The following is an 18,612-nucleotide window of genomic DNA, read 5'->3' as shown; positions in this document are numbered from 1 at the left end:
TCTAAAATCCAGCCTAAATCGCGGGCTGAATGGTTTACTGAACAGTCATAAACTGTCATTGTGATGGAAACGCAGCGGAGTGCAGTGATGACAGCGTGGTGCGGGCCACATTGCAAGGCCTGGCGGGACGGATTTGGCCCGCGGGCCTTGTGTTTGACACATGTGCTTTAGAGGAAAGTGAAGTGTTGAACAACAAAGAAGAATTAGATGATTTGGGAATGGCAATAATTTAGTAATATCTGTAATTAGAGACTGCATGAAGAGGCTATCTGAAGTTGTTGAAGGAACATGGACATTGAAAATACACAGATATAGGTGTTACCAGTGGCCCAGTGCATGAATTCGTGCACATTGAAAGGAAATTAATTAGAAGAAATATGTTAATATCGATATTCACCCTTTCTCTATAATAGAAGTGTCAGAGATGAAAGAAAATTAGTAAAATGTATATGAAGATAATATATAAATTGATAACATGATATAACAACAACAAAGACACATAAAAACAACAAAAACATCAATAAAACCAGTGACTGATAAATTTATTAAACTTATTCTAATATCTCCCTGTATACCACATTAAGAGTAAAAACACTTTCAGAGTGCTTGACCAATTTCCCTTGTAATGAAGTATTTACAACTTTAACGTCACTTGCTCTTCGAACTCGAGAGAAAGCAACATATAACTAACCATATCTGAAATCGGGTTTAGATAGGAATATTTCTACTCTGTCTTGTTTGTCCTTGTGATTTATTAATAGTCATGGCAAATGCTGGCATCATGGGAAACTATCTGAATTAATTTAAATGGGAGACCAGTATTGAAACACACACATGTGATTGGCACCAGCAATAGCTTTATGTGTATCACACATGTGTGATGCAGTGTTTATTTTTAAATTGCCAGTGCACCCCATATGTACCAGCTTGATGGTTAGACAGTTGGACAGACGGATGGTCGGTCACTTAGCCTTTTATATATAGAGATCTCCTACTTAAATAGTATCTTGACCTTGGACAAATTTCTTACCCATCATTAAATGTAAAAGGAGGATAATAATATCTTAATTTCAGTGTTGCAAGGATTAAATGAAATAGTTAAAAAGTTCCAGTAACTGAATCCTAAAAAAAATTAGTTCCTTTTTCTATTTTTGCTTTATTAGAATTGGTTCCTACTGTTCAGTCATTCAGTCCACCCCCAACACTTCCTTTTACCTTCTAAGGGTTTCCTTTTTTGTAATCTGAAAGGAGAATTGCCATAAAGGGCTAGACTTCAATTGGGAGCCCTATTGGTAATCATCTTCACTGAATCCAGTTTCTACCATTCTTCTTATCCCTAACTAGAGGCCCAGTACATGGATTCATGCACTGGTGAGGTGCGTTGGCCTGGCCTGCACCCTCTCACAATCCGGTACCCCTTGGGGGCTGCCAGAGAGCCAGTTTTGGCCTTATCCCTGCAGGCCAGGCTGAGGGACCCCACTGATGCACAAATCCATGCATGGGGCCTCTAGTATGCATATAATATCTTTGGTTAATCTCTTTCTGCCCTTCCCCCTACCCTAGCCCCTCTGAGATTCATTAGTCTGTTCTATGTTTCCATGTCTGTGCACTGAGCATCTGCCCCCTGGCAGTCAGTGCGCATCTTAGCTACTGGTCAAATGGTTGCTTAGGCGTATCCTATCTAATAAAATAGTGATATGCAAATTGATCATCACTCCAAAACACAAGATGGCTGCCCCCATGTGGTCAAAGATAGCTGCCCCCATGTGGACACAAGATGGCTGCCACAAGATGGGGTAGGGGAAGGCAGTTGCAGGTGACAAGGTCAGCAGAGGAGAGCAGTTGGGGGAGACCTGGTCAGCAGGAGAGGGCAGTTATGGGTGACAAGGCCAACAGGGGAGGTAGGGGCAATCAGGCCTGCAGGGGAAGACAGTTATGGGTGACTGGGCCAGCTGGGGAGCAATTAGGTTTTGATCAGACTGGCAGTGGAGTGGTTAGGGGGTGATCAGGCTGGCAGGCAGAAGCAGTGAGATGCAGTCAGGCAGAGACAGTCAAGCAGTTGGGAACTAATAGTCCTGGATTGTGAAAGGGATGTCCACCCACCAGTTGGGGAGGGTGTAGGCTGGGATGAAGTACAACCACCCCTCCCTCCCCCCCCCCCCCCCCCCCCAGCCAGCATGAATTTGGGTAGGCCTGGCCGGCGATCAGGGCCAATCTATGGGGTGACTGGCGTGGCGATTGGGGGGGCCTACACTGGCACCGCCTTGGTTGACCTGGCACCACCCACTCGCTGTTCCTAAATCCCCTCCCCCAACCACTGCCAGTTGCCTCCCTCTGTGGGGCTACCAGTGGGACAATTGGGGAGAGGGGGCCCTCTGACACCCACCTTGGCTGGCCTGGGGCATGTGGGCTGGGGGAACCTCCTGCGTTGAGCATCTGCCCCTTGGTGATCAGTGCATGGCATAGTGACCAGTTGTTCCACCATTGGGGTGATTTGCATATTAGGCTTTTATTATATAGGACTAGTGGCCTGGTGCACGAAATTTGTGCACATTTTTAGGGAATTACTTAGAGGAAATAATTTAATATTGCTATTGCCCTTTATAATAGAAGTGTCAGAGATGAAAGAAAATTAGTAAAATGTATATGAAAATCTTCTTCCTGTCAGAGTCTGGGGTGTACCACAGGACCCAGAATCAAGTCCCTGCCCTCCAGCGATGACTCAAAATCACTTGAGAACCAGATCCAGCCTGCCCCACCCCCAATGGGCGTGATCCAGACCTGGCCAGCCCCATCCCTGTCAATCACCAACAGGTGGGGGGCACAGCCTCAGGTCCCCCATCAAGCCCTGCCAGGCGGGGGGCCCCAGCACTGGGGTGGGGGAGGCAACCTCAGGTCCGCTGGCTTCAGGGCAGGGGGAGAGGGGACAAAGGGCGTGATGACCATTTGCATATCCTTTTTTATATAGGATAATCAGCACTTATCCTTCTGGTGCTTTTTTTCTTTACCATGACAAAACTGGATACTTTTGTCAAATGGTTTTGATATTTTTATGACTTGTGATACATTTATGTTTTCCAAAAGAGTTGAACCTGTTTGTACTGTCACTATAAAATTTAACAACTTTTCTAAAATCTCAGTATTGGGCCCTAATCGGCTTGGCTCAATGGATAGAGCATCGGCCTGTGGAATAAAGGGTCCCAGGTTTGATTCTGGTCAAGGGCATGTATCTTGGTTCCGTGCACATCCCCAGAAGGGTGGGGGGTGCTGGAGGCAGCTGATCGATGTTTCTCTCTCATCGATGTTTCTAAGTCTCTATCCCTCTTCTTCCTCTCTGTAAAAATCAATAAAATTTTTAAATTAAAATAAAGATTCACTATTTGCTATAACAGTTTTTATACTTATCATATTTAGATTTCATATATGTGTAATTTTGAATCTGAAAACTCAGCTAAAACATATTCTTACTGAGCTTAAATCATTATTGTATACTTCACATTTAAAATATGATAATGAATTTATTTTTAGGGTCGCTATAGAGAATCAGACTAAAATTTAGTTTGAACTTTATTGTCACTTTCTTGCTATTTTCTAAAGCAGTTTTTAGTTGCTATGGGCTTATCTAAAAATAATATCAAGGTAAATATTTCTTAGATGAATTAGAGGAGAGTAGTGAGCACTAATTAGCTATTAAAATCATCTATATTGTCTAGTCTCAATATTTTTATTTATAAATTAATAGTGTTAGTAGATGTTTATGGTAGTGGTATGGGGATTAAATGAAAAATTCATTTATCACAGCACCCCAGCCTTCAGAGGTTCTAATTCAGTTGGTTTAGGCTCAACTTTGGTATTTCTTTAAAGCAGCTAGAGTTGAAAACTACTAGTCTACATTGTTCTAGGTCTGCTATCTTTAATTTTAGCTTCCTTTAATTTTTAAGTTTACCTACCTTATCTCTTGTTCCCTTTGCTATTTTCCCAACACTCCCTTTTTAATTGTTTGACCTTTATCCTTGGAAGAGTTGGGAAATGAAGCTCATTTTGTGATTTACTGAAAGATGTAGGTAGAAATTGGTAGAGAAAGAGCCTTCAAATATTTGTCCAATTTCCACCCCTTGCCCTGTTTGTTCCATACATTTTGTTCCTTACATTTTTTTAAGAATTATTATTTGAAGTGTCTCTTGCATCTTAATGTCAAAAACACTGCCCTCCCCCAAATCCGTGGAAAGGCTTCCTAGAATAAAGAGAATGAGCTTTGTTGCCAAGAAAATCTGGGTTCACTTCAGCTATTTACTGGCATCTTAATAGTTCCTTCATCCATAAAATAGGGATGTCTTCGAGCTTTCTTCCTTGTGATGATGAGATATAAGTTAAGCACTAAAAAGTTCCTGGCTCAGTGGATTATGGCTACCATTGTCATTTTTGTGATTTGGGAGTCAAGTTAGGAATCTAACAGAAATTTAGTTTGTTTATTGGTTTTTAAGAATTTCATTTTGAAAGATTTTCAATCACTAAAAATTTGGAGGCCAGAGAAAGAATATTACCCACAATGCTGCTATTTGAGAATCACTGATTTTTGAATCATGATTTGGAAAAAACAACAACAGGAGAATCTTATAGTCAAAGTGATGGATGAATGTCTAGAGAAGCCAAACATTATTTTAAGAAGCATAAATATAATAATGAAAAAGATGCTATGCCAAAAGGAGACAGTACAAGAATAGGGTAATTAATCATGAGAGGCTTCCTGAAGGAAGTGATTTTCTTAAGATGAATTTTAAAATAGTGAGTTTACGATAGAAAAAAGCAAGATATTTCAGGTTAAAAAATGGGATAAATACAGATGCGCTTTAAAAATCAAGATAGCCTGGCTCGTGTGGCTCAGTGATTGAGCATCACCCAAATGAACCGGGAGGAGCCTATGCCTGGGTTTTTGGCTCAATCCCTAGGAGGGAAGGGGGCATCAGCAAACCAATTTTAGGACTGTGTCTAGGGATGTTTAAAATACAGGAGCAAAAAGACCTCTTTTCTTTCTACCAAGGCATCCCTCCTTAAAGCAACATCATAAGTGTGATGCTCTGTGTAACTTCTGGGTTTCTATTTTATAACCTATAATTTTGCAAAGCCTGAGCCACAGGTCAAAGGAAATCTCAGGTCGGGATAAAATGACCCAGCTTTTTTCTAAATTAAAGCTAATTACTGTTTTGTCTCTTGTGTTGTTGATATATTTTTTTAAAGGTTTGTATTTTAAGACTTATGTATCTCTCCTGAACATTTGGAGATTCTTGAGAGGGATTTTGGGGCTTATTTTATGCTTTTTGAACAAAATGAGAAACTAAAGACTAGAGGCTGATTTGAAGCAATTGTGATGTCTTTTAGAGAAATGAAAGCCAAAGAAAAGTAATTGAATTTTAAGTATGAGACATGTTCCAGAACCTTAAGGCTTGCTAGAATTAGTTCCATTTACTGCCTAGTGGCTGGTTCATTTTGTAAATTGGTCTTTTTTGTGCTCTGGAAAGAAAAAAACGAACAAACCAATCCAACAAACCTATCTTATTTTGTATTTGATGTTCTCTTTTGATTACTTGTGATTTTCCTCTTTTCCCTTCTCAAAAAGATATATCACATCATTTTAAGGAACTAAAATGACCAAGAAGATTAAGGAGCCTCTCCACTCCCAAACAAATTTCAACCTATTTCCATCTCTACTAAAATAGATCTGTAAACCCTAGATAGAAATTTGGCTCTCAAAAGAAATTTCAATCGTTGTACTGTTGATATTTGGTTCTGTTGACTAATGAGTTTGCCGACCACTGGCCTAGAGTATAGTAAGTGGTCAAAAAAAATTAGCTTCTTTCAAAAATAAGGTGGGAGCAGCAATTTTATGAAATATTTTTTTCAAATAACATAACTAATTTGAAAAATATTTTGCTATATATATACTTTTAATAAACAAACCACTTCGTAATCTCAACAGGAACATGGAAAATGTAAAAAAATTTGAAAAATAAGCATTCTCTACTAGATGTTATATAAACAAGGTTGTGGTTATATTAAAATGTATAGTAAAGCCCTGACTGGTTTGGCTCAGTGGATAGAGCGTCAGCCTGCGGACTGAAGGATCCTGGGTTCGATTCTGGTCAAGGGCATATGCCCAGATTGTGGGCTCAATCCTCAGTGTGGGGCGTGCAGGAGGCAGCCAATCCATGATTCTCTGTTTCTCTCTCTCCCTTCCTCTCTGAAATCAATAAAAAAATATATTTAAAAAATCTAGAATAGATAGATTGCATTTTAGTCATCTTCCTAAAGTGAAACTTCAGATAAGAACAGAGGTATGTTATTTGCTAAATGCAGTTACTTGTCTCCTTGACGGGCACACTAGGGGATCATAGGTGCATTTTTGATTTGGGATTTTAGATATGGGATTACTAATATAAATTGTGTACTTCTTTTAGGTGTCATTTATATGAGAAATGTATTGAGCTCCTTGGAGATAACTTTATGCTCTGCTTACGATCTCAAGCTTTTTACTGAATTATTTATTATTGCATTGTGTTAGCTATTTTGCTTCTTAATAGATCATTTTACACCACAATATTGCTGCTGCCTAAGGGGAAAAAAAGTCTTTTCAGCAGTCGTAATGACCTCAAAAAGGGTAATTTGATTCTTAAGATAGGATTTTGACTTGCCTGGTGTTTATAAGAAATTTTCTCTATGACATTGAGGTTATTTTTTCCCCTTACACAATCATAGACATTGCTTTTCTCCTTCTGTATATTCGGTTTCTTCCAGAAATTATTTCTCTAGCATTTATTACCTTTATCCTTAATTGTTTATATTTTTATCAATTCCCTATGCTAATTTAAGAAAGGAAAGGAAGTGTTTTTTTTAAACAAGAAGCTAAAATTCATGTTGTCTGGTAAAGTGATTTGTTAACACCATTGTTTGTATTATTCTTGTTCCTTAAAATTGACATTTCTAAAAATAACCTAATATGTACTTTTCTTGAGAATTGTGGATGGTATTGGCAGACGGACAGGACTGATTGAGAGGGACGACCTAGATGGCTAAAGCAGCACACAGGCAGGAGACATTTGGTGGATGGGTAAAATCTGTCTTTTGGCCTCAGGGGCAGCATCACAGTCAGAATCTAGAGACTGGCCCAAGCCAGAGGATGCAATAGGAGTTGAAAATTTAAATACCCATTGAAGTTGGCAAATAATGTAAATGAATAGTGCCAGCCTGGTGGCAGCTGAGGCCTGTTCAAGAGTCCCTGCTCCTCCAATCTGAGAGGAGCTGTATGGGAACATGGACCCAGGTGCTTGTATAAATCTTACGTTTAAATATTAGTAACTAATTTTTTCCCCTAATTCATTACAAGCCAAATTTGGTTAATTTGGTATCAGTTTGTGACTACTGTCTTTGAAAGAGGCTCTTTTCTGTTATTTAATAATTATAATTATTATACTGTAGGTAATTTTATACCAGTAAACTCTCAGGGAGAAAAATAAAAGGGAAGAAGAGAAGGAAAGAGGGAGGGAGGGAGAAAGGGAGAGAGGAAAGAAGGAAATGGGAAACCTTCTTCATATCTCCCATATGATTTTCTAAAACATCTTTACTTACTGGCTTCTCTATAAAAGATTGACATTTGTTTAAGGGAATATGAACAATACATTTTAAATGTTTTTATTTAATTACTTGTAGCATTCTATCTATATTTCTGTGCAGTTCCAATGACGTATTTATGTTTAGCTTGGAGTTTTATTTATAACTAGAGGACTGTTGCAGGAAGAATTCTGCAATAGGGCTTCCAGCTGCAGTCGTCACCCCTCCTTCTTCCCTCTCTTCTCCCCACCCTGTCTTCTTCCCTCCCTTCTCCCCCGCCCCACTTGCTTGCTTCTCCACAGCTTTGCTCCCTTCTACAGCACTTGGCTTCTTTCTACACTGTCTTTAGTCTTCGCTCTGGCCTGGATGTGCAAATTTAACTGCCATCTTGGTTGGGTTAATTTGCATACTCGCCCTGATTGGCTGATGTGCATAGCAAAGGTATGGTCAATTTGCATGTTTCTCTTTTATTAGGTAGGATACTAGAGGCCCAGTGTGTAAAATCGAGAGGGAATCCAGACCTGCCACGCCAGGAAACCCATCAGTGCGCCTCCTGGTGATAGGTCATTTGGTCATTACGGCATTATAACCACTGGCCTTTTATAATATAGACTAGAGGCCCGGTGCATGAAATTTGTGCACGGGGTGGGGGTGTTTTTCAGCCCAGCCTGAACCCTCTCCAATCTGGACCCTTAGAGCACATGTGTCAAACACAAGGCCCGCGGGCCAAATCCCTCCCGCCAGGCCTTGCAATGTGGCCCGCACCGCGCTGTCATCACTGCACTCCGCTGCGTTTCCATCACAATGACAGTTTATGACTGTTCAGTAAACCATTTGGCCTGCGATTTAGGCTGGATTTTAGATTTTGACCCCTTCTCTGATTGAGTTCGACACCCCTACCTTAGAGGAATGTCTAATGGGCAATCGGGCATCCCTATCACAATCCAGGACTGCTGGCTCTCAACTGCTCACCTGCCTGCCTTCCTGATTGCCCCTAACTGCTTCTGCCTGCCAGCCTGATTGATACCTAACTGCTACCCTTCTAGCCTGATTGTCATCCTCTGCCAGCCTGGTCACCCCTAACTGCCCTCCCCTGCTGGCCATCTTGTGATGACCATCTTGTGTCCTCATGGGGGCAGCCATCTTGTGTGTTGGAATGATGGTCAATCTGTATATTACTCTTTTATTAGATAGGATAGAGGCCTGGTACACAAGTGGGGGCTGGCTGGTTTGCCCTGAAAGGTGTCCTGGATCAAGCTTGAGGTTCCCTTGGGGTGTAGGGCAGCCTGGGCAAGGGGCCTGTGATGGTTTACAGGCCAGCCACATCCCCTGGCAACCCAAGCAGAGGCCCTAGTATCTGGGATTTATCTTCTATAATTGAAACTTTGTAGCCTTGAGCAGAGGCCATGGCTGGGGGAGCTTGGCTTCCTCCATTGCTGGGGAAACCCAATCCTCCTGCTCGCTTCGTGGATACAGCCATCTTGATTGGGTTAATTTGCATACTTGCTCCTGATTGGCTGGTGGGCGTGGCTTGTGGGTGTAGGAGGTGTAGCCAATTTGCATATTACTAATTTATTAGATAGGATATCAAACTTAGTGTTTTTTTGTTATCCTTACCCGAAGTTATTTTTTCAATTGATTTTTAAAGAGTGGAAGAGAGTAAGGCGAGAGAGAGAAACATTGATGTGAGAAACATCGATTAGTTGCCTCCTGCACACACACCCATGGAGGCTGGGATCAACACCTGCAACCCAAGTACATGCCCTTGACCAGAATCAAACGCACAATCCTTCCATGAATGGGCTGATGCCGTATCCACCGAACTACACTGGCCAGGCTCAAACTTAGTTTTGATACTTGAATAAGAGTACTCATCTTTTTAAAAAAAAATAAAAGTCCTGTTTTTTTTAAATTTATCTTTATTGTTGAAAGTATTCTTTTTCAACACATATAGTGCTCATGTATTATGTATATGGTGCCTTTTCTGGTGTTTAATATTCTTGTTGATATCTGTCACTCCTATATGTAATACTAACAATTTGTTTTTAAAAGCAAGCTTGTGTATTTTTAAATTTATTTTCTTCAATAATTTTTTCCAACTTACCATGATCTTTTAAAAAATACAGAAAAGATAACTCACCTACCCACTACCAACATTCAACTGTTACATTTTGCCAAATTTTCTGGCTGACTAATTGGTTTGCTAGACCAATGGTCTGCAAACCGCGGTTTGAGAGCCGCAGTTTGACACTCTGTTGACTAATGAGTTTGCCAACCACTGGACTAGATTAAATGTTGTAGTTGGAAGCTCTGAGGATTAGGCAGTTGTGGCATATTGTGTGCAAAGAGTTAAAGTGTAGTATATGACGGTGGTCAGCAACTGCGGCTTGTGAGCTGCATGTGGCTCGGCGAGCCGCAGTTTGCCGACCACTGTGCTAAACCATTTGAAAATGAGTTGCAGACATCATGCTACTTTACCAATACATACTTGAGCATGCATGTTCTAAAGATAAGAAATTCCATGATCACAGTCTCATCTTATAAATTGGTATGTAACTGTGTGTGTGTGTTTGTGTGTGTGTGTGTACGCACTTTCTGTTATTTGTGTTCCAGAAAGGCACTAGGGTATGTTCAGGAGATGCTCATGAATTTAAAAATGAAACATTCTCTGTCCTTTGTTGATTATTTGCTACAGCAAAGTGAAGGCTACATTGGATCTGGGTCAGAGCAGATATGGTCTTTATTGCTGCAATCTCTGGACAACATCCAGGTGCCTTCTAAAACAGTTTACTTTCACAAGGCTCACAGAGATAAGGAGACTACTGGTTGAGTTGGAACTCTTTCCTAGAACTGCTAGCCTCAAGCTACAGCAGAGTCTTACTAGGCTAGGGGAACAGATGCTAACGGGAGTAGTACCTTCTGCTCCTGGTTTGGATCTCCGGGTAAATGACTGTATATATTTTTAGGTGAAGCCCAGGGAGGCGTGAAGCTTTACTATAGAGTTTTAGTAGGAGGTCTAGATATCTGGTCATTTGTTAATATGCACCCATGACCCATTTTTATGCAGTAAGACTTAGATATAACGGACTAATTCAGGCAAAATTCTGTTATATAACAAAGTTGTTGAGTAGGCTTTCTGAATGTGTACCTTAAGAAATTGACAAATTAGTTAGATTACCTATTTTTACTTATGTAGAAACATTTGTGTAATGAAAACATTATGTGTCAAAAGTTTAATTTCACAGAAAAGTTTTCTATATGTATTACTATAATTTAAAATGTATACTGAATAGGTCTAGTAAATGGGTGCACTCACCGGTTACCCAAGTGACTGCACACGGTGGGTGTGGCTTAGTGCCCATGGGGACATCGGCTGGCAGTGTGTTAAACTGCTGCAGAAAGCCACTCCCTGCCACAGCAGAACCAATTACTGACAGCAGAACCAATTACTGACAACAGAACCAATTACTGACAACAGAACCAATTACCGCGTTGGGTGCGATGGGATCATATGCTAATCATTCACCGAACATTGTTTACAAGCACGGTGACTTGGATTTAAATGTAGGCTCTCGTTGTAGATATGTCATATTTATTTATGTTGGCAAAATTACTACAGTGTTTTTTCCAAAATATGATTCATTTGCTAAAATTTGTTTAAAATAACAGTGAATTAATAGCAAAAGAGTAGCCTGTTAAATTTAATTATGAGCAAATCTTGGTTAAAAGCATTCTAAAATTAACATGGTATTAGTCTTCACATATGACGTACAGACCGGAAATTTTGTTCAGTATATTCGAAGTTCATTAAATAGAGGTCCACAAAGTGTAAGGTTTACTGTATTACAATGAAATACTTGAGTAGTCTAACCTCAAAATTTTCAGAATTTTAATGGAATGTCTCTCTGGTTAGCACATTTTTGCATATGAATGTCAATAATGCTACTCTGTTTTGCCTGTCAGCTTCCTAAATAAGGAGTAAAGAATACAAAAAATGGATTTTATGTCTTTGTAAAAAGGAGTTTAATATTGGAATTTTCCCAGTTTCTCCTTAGACCTGTTATAAAAGATGTCTCTATTTAATTATGCTTTGTGCTATTCTGTGGAAAATTTCCAGCATTATGATTGCCTGCCTTTTCACTCTCGTTTTAAAATGTTATTTTTCTCTGTTACAGGTTTTTTTCTTAGGTATATTGACTGATGTTTAATGAGAACAATCAAGACCAGTTAGAATTTTTCTGCAAGGAATGGAATTAGCTCATAGCTTATTGCTGAATGAAGAAGCATGCAATCAACTAGGTGAAGTTCAGAAGGCAGAGTTTATTTTTGATTGGTTGAGATATTTGGAAAAGCTCTTGCTAGCAACCAGCAGGGTAGGTAAAACTGTAAAAACTGGTTTTTGTATTTTTCTTTAAGCCAGATAATATTTTGTTCCTTTGGTTTGCTTTTCTAGTTCTGTTCAGAATAACCTAAATTAGCTTTCAAATGCTAGACCTTATTAAGACTTTATAATGAAATGTTACGGGAAGTTTATATATTCTGTTCAAAAAAACAATAAAAATTAGCCCATATTTTATATATTACTCAAAACTATTTTAGAAACTAACTGCAAACTACATTGTATTTGATTTGATTTTCATTATATCCTGTATTTTATGTATCTCCATATGTGCGAAGCCCTGAAGTATAGCACTAAATAATGTCATAGGAGTTTCAAGTTAAAGAAAGATGGGCCCTTTAATGGGAGAGTTGTTGAGTAAACATATTCCCTTTTAAAAGCTTATAAAATGGGTACAAAAAAAGAAAACTAATCAATCATACCCTTCATATACATTCAGCAGTTATTAATATTTTGCCATATTTGATTAATGTATTGATTTACTGAGCCATGTGAAGTTCTGCTTTATTTCTAAATACTTTTTGCATACCTCTAAATATAAGGATATTCTCCTACAAAATAACAATGCTATTTGTAATGCAGAAATGGTGCAAAGACACTACTTGTGGAGACATTTAGAATTTATTTATTTATTTATTTTAAATATATTTTATTGATTTTTTACAAAGAGGAAGGGAGAAGGATAGAAAGCTATTGATAGAAACATCGATGAGAGAGAAACATCGACCAGCTGCCTCCTGCACAGCCCCTACTGGTGATGTGCCTGCAACCAATGTACATGCCCTTGACCGGAATCAAACCTGGGACCTTTTAGTCCACAGACTGATGCTCTATCCACTGAGCCAAACCGGTTTTGGCAGAGAGATATTTAGAATTTAACAAAAGACAAAATCCACACACTTAATTAACAGATATTTCACTGGGGAAGTTTAAGTCTTGGTGAGCATCTGAATACCATTGCCATTGTAATAATATTCTCTATTTCTTTTTGAGAGAGCAGACAAATAAAATGGAATAACATTGGCATTTAGGTGCATAAGCTTGCAAAAAGAAAATTGCACTGAACTTAGAAAAAGGTCTGAGTAAAACAAGTAACCATTACATGGTCAGCTCTGATAATGGGTTATAGGTTGTTGCTTATTATGCAACTATATATAGAGTGGGAGCTTAATAACTAAGAAGCTTTTGTTAAAATACAAATTTGCTCTACCTTTCAAACATAAGAAGAAAGATATAAAAGAAATAGAGCCATTGTCTTTGTTCACAGAGACTCCAGTATGTTGTGGTCCAGAATTTGTTTTGTGGAGATAACCTGTTCATGTTTTACGAGGATCACACCACCAATTTACTTGAAATTTTTAATCAAAATAATTTTAAACTTTTCTAGAGCCTTTCAGTTAGTTCTTCAATATATGGGGGGAAATAGAGAATTGCATGTAATTATATTGACTTGGAATTGTCTTTTTGTTACCTTCCTTTCTAGAGTGATGTGAAGGAGAAACAGAAGACTCTTGTTGAGCAGCTCCTGTCTTTGTTGAACAGCTCCCCAGGGCCTCCTACTCGCAGACTCCTTGCCAAGAATCTAGGCATTCTTTATGGTATTGGAGACACATTCTCTGTCTATGAGACAATCGATAAATGTAATGATCTTATTCGTAGCAAAGATGACTCTCCAAGCTACCTTCCCACTAAACTGTAAGTTAGATAATAAAACTGAACAAGAATAAAATAGTGCTTCCTTATAATAATCATTTTTATAAATATCCCAAACTACTTAATAATTATTTTGAAACAAAATATAAAATTTTTAATCATTTTAAATCCAAATTTAAAAGTAATCTAAGATATTCCTATTGACTGAGAAAGAGTTCTTTAAGAAATTATTTTAGGCATATTTGAAGTTTAGAATTTAGAAATGAAAACTATCTCACTAAAATTTTAGCAATTGAATATTTAAGAAAAGGTATTTTAAATTCTTCACGCATATTTTGGATATCCTTTTTGTGTGTTTTTAATAGTTAAAATTAATAGTAAATGTCATAGAAAACTACTCTTCTAAGATCCTAAAAATAGAAGCTTAGTTTCTTTCTTCATAGAATTCAGATCATTTTTATTACCTGTGTTTTTAGGGAAGTTGATTTGCCATGTATAATTTCACAATAGTAATTTCAGAGATTTTTGTTGATTTAATTTTAGCTTATATCAGAACATATTTTCTGATGAAATTTTCAGACTTGAGAATATTATTTCTTGCTTTTCTTATCTTTTATCTTTAAGACTATCTTTAAGTATCCTATATAATAAAACCCTAATATGCAAATTGACTGAAGGTGGAACAGCCAGTTGCTATGACCATCAGGGGGCAGATGCCCAACACAGGAACTGCCCCCTGGTGGTCAGTGCACTCCCACAGGGAGCTGATCAATAATTCTCTCTCATCATTGATGTTTCGATCTCTGTCTACCTCTCTGAAATAAAAAATATATATGTGTGTATATATGTGTATATATACATACATATAACTTAAAAAATAATGTGTAATATTTTATAGTCACCTAAGTGTCATGCCTTAGAATTTAACAGTGGCGTAGATTCTGGGAAGTTTTATCCTTTGAAAGTAAAATTAAAAAGTCACCTTTATTCTAAGTTATTTTTTTTATTTCTGTTATTTCCATTTATGACTAATTTCTAATTTAAATGTTGTTTCAGTGCTGCTGTGGTATGTTTGGGTTCCTTGTACAAGAAGTTGGGTAGAATACTGAGTAACACTTTTACTGAAACAGTGGGGAATATTCTTAAAGCTATGAAGAGTGCAGAGGTAAGTAACTACAAGTTTGACCAAAGGATAAAATGATAGTATTTCATAGGTCTTATGTTTTTTTTTTTACCTATGACAAGCATATATATATATATGTTTAGAAATATACATTCCACTTTTAGGAATATATCCTAAGAAACCCAAAACACCAGTTGAAAAGAATATATGCATCCTCATGTTCATAGCAGCCCAATTTATAATAGCTAGGATCTGGAAACAGCCCAAGTGTCCATCAGTAGATGAGTGGATAAAAAAGCTGTGGTACATTTTTACCATGAAATACTATGCAGCTGTAAAAAAAAAAAGGAGGGGGGGATGGTGGAGGGATCCCTTCCCTTATCCTTCGAGACAGCATGGAGGGACTTGAAGAGTATTATGCTAAGCGAAATAAGCCAAAGTCAAATATCACATGATCTCACGCATATGTGGAATCTAATGAACAAAATAAACTGATAAACAAAGTAGATCCATAGAAATAGAAGCTTGGAACAGACAGACAGTTATCCGAAATGGAGTGGTAGAGATCAACCAAAGAACCTACATGCTTAAGCCATGGACACAATACTGTGGTGAAGGCCTGGCAGGGGGAAGGGAGTCAATGGGGAAAAAGTATGTAATACTTTGAGTAATAAAGATTTTAAAAAGAATGAAAAAAGAAATAGAACCATAAATAAACTATTTCTAGGCGATATACATGTACTTTGTATATTGCTTTAAGAGAAAAGCAATAATGCAGTAATATAATTTCATGTATTCAGACAAATACAAATGGGCAAAACTAAGGTATTTGGTAGACCAATCTCTCCTCCTATCACCTCTTCCATCTGATACTACTTACTAGTGCCAGAGCAAGTGCTTGATGCCAAGGATCCAGATACATAGTTGGTAACTACTATATGCCTAATGGATGGATTAGTATTATACCAGCACCGGAAGGGAGTAAGGAATATACTCAGGGTTGAAAAGAGCATGGAGGATGTAAGTATGACCAGTATTTGGATAGCCTTTTACTTGTCAGAGGAGTATATGCTCAGTCTTAGTCTCATTGATTTGTTGGCATCATTTACTGCTGTAGAACACCCTTTGTTTCTGTAGCTGTCCCTTTATTTGATTCCCAAGATACTGTAGTCTCTTGCCAACTAGAGCTTTACTGATCAGATTGAAGTGAAAGCATTTGTACGTTTATATATCAAAAATTTTAAGCCTTATTCTTAATATTCAGGGATATCTCAGCATCTTTAAATATATTGATAAAAACATCACCCCAGTTCTTGTTCTTACCTTACTTAGAAAAACAATCTAGAATACCATGCAGAAGTAATTTATAAAAATATTGGAAGTTACATGCAATTTTTTTTTTTTAGTGTTTCAAGATAAAAATATGGAAAATTTCAAAATATAAAATATGTTGACTTTTGTCTTCCATCTTCGGTGTACTGAACTTCCTGGGATGTTGAAATCATTTGGGGCATTTAGTAAAACATCAGTAATACAAGCAGCGACTACTTCTTGAGTGTTTATTATGTGCCAAGCCCTGTAGTGAATGTCTTCCCAACGGGCTTCTTACACTGGCTCTATGCCGTTCACCTAACCTCATTTTATAGATGAAGAAAGAAGTAAGAACAACTTAAAGTCACACAGATACTAAGGGTCAGAGCCAAGACTCAAACCCAGGCCTTTTTAAATCTAAAGCCCAGACTTCTAACCTCTGAGTTAAACTACTTGGATCAATAAATGATAAAAGTATTAATAGTTATAAGATTTATTGAACATTTACTGTATTTCAGGCACTATTCTAAGTACTTTGCATGTAGTAACTGTTGAGCCTTGGGACAACCTAAGAAGTGGGTACTATTACCTCCATTTAACAGTTAAATAAATAGATTTGTTCAAGGTCAGGTATCTAGTAGTTGTCAGACCCTGCACTCTTACCATGTCGCCTCCTTTATAGCAACCATTTACTGGCTATTTAAAAACATGCAAGCTTTGTGCTAGGCACTTTTTCATATATTTTTACTTAATCTTCACATCAACATTATGAAATTTGTATTGTGTTGAAGTGTAATATATATTTATAAAATACCAAATATTAATATTTGTTGATGTCAGAATAGGTTGGTCTGTGTGTACAAAAATCTTGAGTATTTCTCTCATTTATGAGATAAATTTCATTGCTTAATGCTATTCTTCACAGTACTTTTTCCCTTCTATTCTTTAAATTTTTTCTTTTCTCTTTGGTAGTCTCAAGGTCGATATGAGATTATGTTGAGCCTGCAAAATATATTGAAAGGACTTGGAGCTGCTGCTATACCTTGCCACAGAGATATTTATAAAGCTGCCAGATCCTGCTTAACCGATAGGTCCATGGCTGTTCGTTGTGCTGCTGCAAAGGTGAAATGGCCTATAAGCAGAATTTCTGTTTGAAAAGTAAATCAGTTTATTCCTGTGAAAAAACTGGAAACAGCCCCGTGATCTTAGAGCTGCAACTTTGGTAGTAATCAGCTGTCTCACTTTAACATGAGGAAACTGGGACCCAGAGAGTTATATGAATTTCCCAAGGTTCATCTAGTAATTAGCAGTGCACTCATTGTCCAATGTAGTGAGTTCAAATGATCAGACGCAGTATTTCTTTGCTACTAAGCTTCTTTCCTGAAATTGTATAAACTAAAATTTACATATAAGATTTATGCTTTTTGAAAGTGATTTGTTTTTGTTTTTATCATGCCTTATTAACATATTTGAATAGATAGTATAGTAAAGTTGTTTATGATGGAATTATTCTCACAATTGCTCATAGCCAATAGAGTAGTTCTAAGGACATTTTAAAAAAATACATTTTTAATGATTTTAGAGAGGAAAGGAGAGGGAGAGAGAGATAGAAACATCAATGATGAGAGAGAATCATTGATCAGCTGCCTCTTGCATGCCCCACACTGGGCATTGAGCCTGCAGCCTGGTCATGTGTCCTGGCCGGGAATTGAACCAGGACTTCCAGGTTCATAAGGTCGATGCTCAACCATTGCGCCACACTGGCCGGGCCTAAGGACATCTTTTACAGCCCTGGCCTCCCACACTATATGAGCACATTGCTTTTGTGATTTTTCATAGGTATTCACTTGTCCCTGTAATCATTACTTAGAGACTTTGGGTTTGTGTTCTATTTTTCTTAAATCTTAATATTTTCTATAATTTATTTAAATCGGAACTTGATACTTACATTTTGTTCTTCATTAATTTCTATTTTTCTGCTTGAGCAGTGTCTCTTTGAACTTCAGAATGAGGCCAGCTTCATGTGGAGTACAGATCTGGACAGTGTGGCTGCGCTATGCTTTAAGTCCTTTGAAGGTTCCAATTATGATGTGCGGATTTCAGTTTCAAAGCTACTAGGGACGGTGTTGGCTAAAGCTATACTTTCTAAACATCCCGGAGCAGGTAAATTCATTTAATTATTTTCAAATGTCTTCTGTAATTTTCTTACCAATTGATTTAAACAAACATATGTAGCATTACTACTACCCACTAATTTATTTTTTTTAAAGACAGACTATTTATAAATCAGCTTTAGTTTGTAGCATTGCTCTAGGTCCGTGGTTGGCAAACTACAGCTTGCGAGCCGAGCCATATGCGGCTCTTTGGCCCCTTGAGTGTGGCTCTTCCACAAAATACCACGGCCTGGGCGAGTCTATTTTGAAGAAGTGGTGTTAGAAGAAGTTTTAAGTTTAAAAAATTTGGCTCTCAAAAGAAATTTTAATCATTGTACTGTTGATATTTGGCTCTGTTGACTAATGAG

The 18,612-nt window shown here is 37.7% G+C and overlaps 1 protein-coding gene across 15 annotated transcripts in view; it reads left to right on the top strand.

Annotated features, from left to right (window-relative positions):
* HEATR5A (HEAT repeat containing 5A) overlaps nucleotides 1-18,612 on the top strand; it is a 108,341-nt gene that overhangs the window by 4,881 nt on the left and 84,848 nt on the right. For 11 of the 15 annotated variants that reach the window (XM_036451140.1, XM_036451097.1, XM_045585212.1 and 8 more), the window contains exons 2-6: nucleotides 11,794-11,978; nucleotides 13,488-13,699; nucleotides 14,714-14,822; nucleotides 17,064-17,213; nucleotides 18,080-18,254. In XM_036451140.1, the coding sequence (XP_036307033.1) occupies nucleotides 11,853-11,978; nucleotides 13,488-13,699; nucleotides 14,714-14,822; nucleotides 17,064-17,213; nucleotides 18,080-18,254 (772 nt within the window). In that variant the 5' untranslated portion in view covers nucleotides 11,794-11,852. Of the gene's footprint in view, nucleotides 1-10,162; nucleotides 10,548-11,780; nucleotides 11,979-13,487; nucleotides 13,700-14,713; nucleotides 14,823-17,063; nucleotides 17,214-18,079; nucleotides 18,255-18,612 lie in introns of those variants that run through there. The other 4 variants (XM_045585210.1, XM_045585209.1, XM_036451161.1 and 1 more) reach the window with 4 other exon arrangements.

The sequence above is a fragment of the Pipistrellus kuhlii genome, unplaced genomic scaffold (genome assembly GCF_014108245.1).
Source record: "Pipistrellus kuhlii isolate mPipKuh1 unplaced genomic scaffold, mPipKuh1.p scaffold_m20_p_1, whole genome shotgun sequence".
In the NCBI taxonomy this organism is placed as follows: Eukaryota; Metazoa; Chordata; class Mammalia; order Chiroptera; family Vespertilionidae; genus Pipistrellus; species Pipistrellus kuhlii.
This window is presented reverse-complemented; position numbering and strand designations above follow the sequence as displayed.